Source organism: Nematolebias whitei, chromosome 6, assembly GCF_014905685.2.
Source record: "Nematolebias whitei isolate Nwh7 chromosome 6, NemWhi1, whole genome shotgun sequence".
NCBI lineage: Eukaryota > Metazoa > Chordata > Actinopteri > Cyprinodontiformes > Rivulidae > Nematolebias > Nematolebias whitei.
Genome location: NC_056503.1, coordinates 33,227,245 through 33,233,952, shown reverse-complemented (window position 1 = coordinate 33,233,952; position 6,708 = coordinate 33,227,245). Strand labels below are relative to the sequence as shown.

The window sequence follows — 6,708 nt, the reverse complement described above, 5'->3', positions numbered from 1 at the left end:
AAAAAAAATCTCAGATAAAAAACAAATCCTGTATTTTTTAGAACACAGCTGTAAATATATAAAAATAAAGTAATAGTACCATCATAATATTAATAATATTATAAACGGTTGCATCAGGCTAAACATAATACAAAATGGAAGTTGTGCAATTGTTTTCAAATGTAGGGAAAAAAGTGAAATATGAGGAAGTGCATGCCTGTATGATTAAAGTTCAAATATATAACATAAACCAAGTGCTTGTTGATAGATAACTTTAGATTAGAAAACTAAGAGATCATCGTTTTGTCCATCTGCTTTAAGTGCCACCCAGAATTGTTCTCTTTGCCCTGTTTTGTGACAGGAAAGAAAATGAAGAAATGAGAGTCTTCCTGTGACAACCCACAGACACGATTCTGTTCAAAACAGTAAACATCACATAACATTCGGACCGAAAACTGAGACGACGGACTGATAAATCGTTTTTACGCGCATCATAAACTATCAGGTCAGTTCCAGAACCTTAAACTGGTTTTACACCAATCATTTATAGACCAGCTGGAATAAGATTAGTTGCTTTTGAAAGTGAACCAGAAAACCAAATATGACTTATCTTTTTCTAAGAAAGAGACTCATTTATTTATTGAATTATTTAGTATTTTTTCTCGTGTGTGATTTTAACAATAGTTGTTCTCTTTTTGTTTTGGAATTAGACTCAGTCATGGAGAGAAACACGTCTTTCTCAGAATTTCCCAGTAATCACAGCTCCACCAACAGCTCCTGCTCCCGTGACAACGTTTTCAAGACGGTGGTTCTACCCGTCCTTTATTCCTGCCTTTTCTTTGTGGGAATCGCTCTGAATTGTTTGGCAGCATGGGTGTTGTTTCACATCCCCTCCCGGTCTCACTTCATTATTTACCTGAAGAATATTGTTGTTGCAGATATCATCATGACGTTGACTTTCCCTTTTAAGGTTGGCTATGTTTACACGCAGTAATGTGTTGTGGATTTAGTAAAAAAAAAAAAAAAATCTATTACTGAGTACCAATTTAAAGATTTAAAAGTGAAGTTCTGAAGAAAGGTTATGAACAATTGGTATCTTACCCGTTATAGACAGCAATTCGAAAGATGTAAGTTTGGAGAAATGAAGTGTAATGTGATTGACAAGCTAACGGCTAGTTCCAGCACATGGGAGGTCAAAGTGGATTGCTGCCATCTTAAAACAATTTCTGCCTCAAAACTTTTTATAATGGTTTATGCAAATACTATTATATAAACCCTTACATCGCCACCACTTTTACATTACACAGTTGTTAGAGAATCTTGTGGCAATTTGCAAGCATAAAATGTCTTTTCCCATGGACTTGACTCGGACTTGGACTTGACATGTTCAAATTCTTTCCACTGGGTGATCCCACCTGCTTTCAGCTTGGTTCTTAGGACCGACTGATGCAGTTCAAAGCAAGCTGAGTCGAGCTGAAGATCTGATGGACTGTACTTACAGTATATAGCACCTTTCTATCTTATCAAGATAGTCAAAGTGCTTTACACTACAATCTATGCCCTCATTTACCCATTCATAAAGCACTCTACTTTATTTATACAAAGAATAATCAGTGCTTTATTACATTCATACACCAATGGGACAGACATCAGAGGCAATGAGGTGTCCAGTGTCTTGCCCATGGACACTTCAGCACGTGACTGCTGGTGGAATCAAACCCCCAACTCTTCTATTAGAGGACTACTGCTCTAACCACTCAGCCACAGCTGCCCCAAATACAAACGTTGGATCGAGGGCTGTCTTTCAATAGATCGCAGTGAGGTAGCTGCTCTGCTACTTATGAAACCCCAACCAAGAATCAGGTCGTCTGCGAGTCATTTAGCATTGCACCCCCGTCAAACAAGCAGTGCGCGTCTGGCTGCAGTTCGGTCTCACCTCGTCCCGGTCATGGATGGCTCTCTTTACCGGCCTAAGCAGGCCATTAGAGACCAACTGAACGCCCATGGCACTTCAGTATCGTCGCGACTAAGCAGGATTCTGACTTAGAGGCATTCAATCTTAATCCCGTAGATGATAGCTTGCCCCACTGGCTATTCAGCCAAGCACATACACCAAATGTCTGAACATGTGGTTCCTCTCGTACTGTGCAGGATTACTGTTGCGACAACACATCATTAGTAGGTTAAAACTAACATGTCTCACAACGGTCTAAAGCCAGATCACGTTCCCTATTAGTGTGTGAACAATCCAATACTTGGTGAATTCTGCTACACAATGATAGAAAGAGCTGACATCAAAGGATCAAAAAGAGACGTTGCTATGAACGCTTGGCCACCACAAGCCAGTTATATCCCTGTGGTAACTTTTCTGATACCTCCTGCTTAAAGCCCCAAGGTTCAGAAGGATCATGAGACCCCGCTTTCATGGTCTGTATTTATACTGAAAATCAAGATCAAGCAACCTTTTGCCTTTCTGTTCTACGGGAGGTTTCTGTTCTCCCTGAGCTCGCCTTAGGACACCTGCGTTACCATTTGGCAGGTGTATTCAATTCAATTCAGTTTACTTATATAGCGCCAAATCACAACAAAGTTCTCTCATGGCACTTTACAGGAACATTCAAATACATAAAAGCCAATTAGTAAAGTTCTCTATCTAAGGAGGCCAGCAGACAAGTTGAATCTTGGCTTTGTTGCAGTCTCCCATCCTGAGCAAGCACAGTGGCAACAGTGGAAAAGAAAAACTCCCTTTTAAAAGGAAGAAACCTCCAGCAGAACCAGGCTCAGGACAAGTGGCCATCTGCTTTGACCCGCTGGTTTGAGAGGACAGAAAGGAGAGACAGACAAACACAGAATGGTAGATCCAGATATAGGTCCAGGTGTACCTGAAAGATAAAAACACATGTTAAGGATAGAAAAAAATTATTACAAATACAAAACAGGTTGAGCAGAGTAAGTAAAGACAGTAGCAGAGAGAAAAGCGTGGTCAGTTTGTCCTCCAGCAGTCTAAGCCTATAGCAGCATAAGTAAGGGACAGCTCAGGAAACCCAAGCCGACCTTAAATGTAGGATTTAGCAAAAAGGAAAGTCTTCAGCCTAATTTTAAAACTGGATAATGTGTCAGCCTCATGGACAGAGATTGGAAGTTGGTTCTACAAGAGAGGAGCCTGATAACTGAAAGATCTGCCTCCCATTCTGGTTTTGTAAATTCTAGGAACCACAAGTAAACCTGCAGCCTGAGAGCGAAGTGCTCTGTTAGGAAAATATGGAACAATAAGGTCTGTAATATAAGATGGAGCCAGGTTGTTGAGAGCTTTGTAGGTTAGAAGTAAGATTTTGAATTCTATTCTGGATTTGACAGGGAGCCAATGGAGAGAAGCTAAAACTGGAGAAATATGATCTCTCCTTCTAACTCCAGTTAAGACGCTGGCAGCAGCATTTTGGATCAACTGAAGACGATTTAAGGAAGTATTTGGACACCCAGATAATAAACCATTGCAATAGTCCAGTCTAGATGTGACAAATGCATGAAACAGTTTTTAAGCATCATTTTTAGATGTTTCTAATTTTAGAGATATTACGCAGGTGGAAGAAGACAGTTCTAGTAACGTTTTTAATGTGGGGGATAAAAGACATGTCCTGATCAATACTAACACCAAGATTTTTAACATTAGAGCTGGAGGACAGATTAATGCCATCTAAGGAGGGAGAAAAACTGAAAAATTGTACAGTCAAACTCCCCACCTGCCACTGTCCCCAGAGCGGTTCACACCTGGCATGTGCCGGGTGCTTGACACCAGAAAAGAGAGATGCTCGGGGCTCAACTCCCCACCTCACAGAGTAAATGAAAAATCATTAATGATGTCATCAGTTTTCAGGCCATTTATTGGACATAAAGCAACTTCAGTCGTTAGTAAATTGAATGGTAAATGGACTGTACTTATACACGACCTTTCTATCTTAATCAAGATCCTCAAAGCATTTTACACTACAATCTGTACCCTCATGTACCCATTCATACAGCACTATATTATATCTTTACAAGGAATAATCAGGGCTTTAGATCACATTCATACACCAATGGGACACACATCAGAGGCAAGGAGGGATTCAAATGAATCAAACTCCCAACTCTTGCATTGGAGGACTGCTCTAACCGCTCAGCCACAGCCGCCATATATATTATCGACTCCTTCACAAGAATCAAACCCATATTTTTTTAAAACCTCAGAAGTGTAACTTTCATTTTTGTTATCTCAACTCGACCACAGCGTTTTTGGAAACCATGACAGAGGATAATGTTTTATGTGACTTTTTTGCACTTATTTGTCCATTTCTGTGTTGTTTTTGCTCCAGATATGTTAGGGGCAGCCTCGCTATGACTATCCAACCCAGATCGAAGCAGCACAACAATTATACAAAATCCATCCAGACCAAGTAGATCCGAAAAGAATCCGGGCAAGTTGTGATGAGAGTGGTCAATGGAAAAACGGCGATAGTAAATGGACTGTATAGTGTATAGCGCCTTTCTATCTTATCAAGATACTCAAAGTGCTTTACACTATAATCGGTGCCCTCATTTACCTATTCATACAGCACTCTACTATATCTATACAAAGATTAATCAGTGCTTTAGATCACATTCATACACCAATGGGACACATATCGGAGGCAATGAGGGGTTCAGTGGAAGACGACTGCTCTAACCACTCAACCACAGCTGCCCCATAGTGGCAGCAGTGTAGATCTATAGCACCTCTAGTGCGACGTGAGGCACCTCCAGCAGGAATATTCTAATACTTCTTCCATAATAACAGTTTAATAAGAAATTGAAAGCAGTGTGAGCATCTCTAAAGTAGCATTTGCAGGAAGCATTTTGTTTGTTTGTTTTTTTGTTTCCCCTATTAGAGCAGTTTGAACACAACAGCATTCCACTTTGGTGTGGCTCCTTTCAGGCTTATCTTGAAAATCTGGTTATAACTTACATTTTATTTGTAACTGTGATTGTCTAAAGAAATTCCATTTACGAGGAAGAGATTAATTGTTTCCAACTTTATTTAGAACCTCACTTCAAAAGATCTTAAATATCCTTGAATGTACAGTATATTCTATTAGACTTTTAAGTGATTCATCACTTTGCAATCATGTTTTTCTTGTTTGAAAATACATATATACTGCACATATGTCTATGAAAAAACATTTTTACAATGGCTCAACAAGTTGTAATTTATTTATTTATTTTGCAAATATTAAACAATCATGAATGAAAAATGTTTTTGTAATTTCACAAACTGACTTTTGCAAAGTGGAATCTTATCTAATTTGATGGTTAATTGAGTGTTTAAGAGTAAACCCTAAAATAATAAATGTTCTTTGTTCTGCAGGTGTTGTCAGACTCCAACATGGCAACCACTAACCTGCGGATATTTGTGTGTCGTGTCTCCTCGGTCCTGTTGTACCTCACCATGTACATCAGCATCCTTTTCTTTGGCCTCATCAGCATTGACCGCTGCATAAAGACACTTAAGCCTTTCAGAGGCACTAACTCTAACCGACTCACCCGAAGAAAACTTCTTTCAGGAGCCATTTGGACTTTTCTGCTGATCCTTAGCTTGCCCAACGTAATCCTCACTCGAAAATTCCCGACTTCTCCTTATTTTAAATGCAGCGACCTGAAGACAGAAGGGGGGCTGTATTGGCATGGGGTGGTAAATGATGTCTGTCAAGTGATTTTCTGGGGCAACCTGGTGACTGTCATGATATGCTACTCTCTGATCACCAAAGAACTGTACAAATCCTACTCCCGTACCAAGTCCCAATGCACTGAAGGGGCTGTATCTCTAGCACCAAGAGGGGGAACAACTCGGAGACCTCCGAAGACCGAAAGAAAAAAAATTAATGTAAACGTGTTCCTGATTCTAGCAGTGTTCTTTGTGTGCTTTGTGCCTTTTCACTTCGCCCGAGTTCCGTACACCATGAGCCAGACTCGACCGGTTCTTTTTGATTGCTCACACAAGCTTTTCTTCTTTCAGCTGAAGGAAAGCACACTTTTCCTCTCATCCCTGAATGCTGTACTGGACCCACTGATCTACTTTTTCCTCTGTCAGTCCTTCAGGACCACTCTATTCGAGACCCTGCGGCTGCCCCCTGGTATATGCCGCTGGGCAACAGGATCCAGAGACTCGTCTGTCTGTACATAAAAACAACACTGGCGTAAGAAAGGCTTCATGAGAAATATGGTGGGAAAACTGCTTGACATATGCACAGTCACAAAATCATAACAGATTTACTCTAAGTTACATTATAAGTTTTATATTTACAGTGTAAAATATTGTATACTTTATGACAATGCTAAAGGCTTCTCTTTTTGTTGATTTTCAGATGTGCATTTTGTTTTCTGTGACAATCACGCTGCAGAAGGATCTTGACTTTAGGCGTTGCAAAATGTATTGATGAAGCAACAGTAGAATAAGGGAAAAACATCTAATAATGACTTGCTGTTTTTATCCTCTTGGGCCAATTTAAATGTGCCTTAAAACTTACTTTTTTTGTTTTTCTACCACAATATGACACAGCTCACTTGAAGATACTGTTTAGATCTTTTGAAGAGTAGCTCTGTGGAAAGGTTGCAAACAAATACAATTGATATTGTAGAAAGCTCTTTAAATGGGCTCTATTTGGATTTATTAGCTAGGTTGTTGGTGAAACTACGCCAAGAATACAAGAAATGTGA

At 39.7% G+C, this 6,708-nt stretch overlaps 1 protein-coding gene across 1 annotated transcript; it reads left to right on the top strand.

Moving 5' to 3' along the window:
• Nucleotides 1-697: 697 nt before the first annotated feature.
• On the top strand, nt 698-6,175 carry p2ry12 (purinergic receptor P2Y12). The gene is made up of 2 exons (XM_037677818.1): nt 698-949; nt 5,360-6,175. The coding sequence occupies exons 1-2, from the start codon at nt 698-700 to the stop codon at nt 6,173-6,175; spliced, it is 1,068 nt and encodes a 355-aa protein (XP_037533746.1).
• Nucleotides 6,176-6,708: the final 533 nt, after the last annotated feature.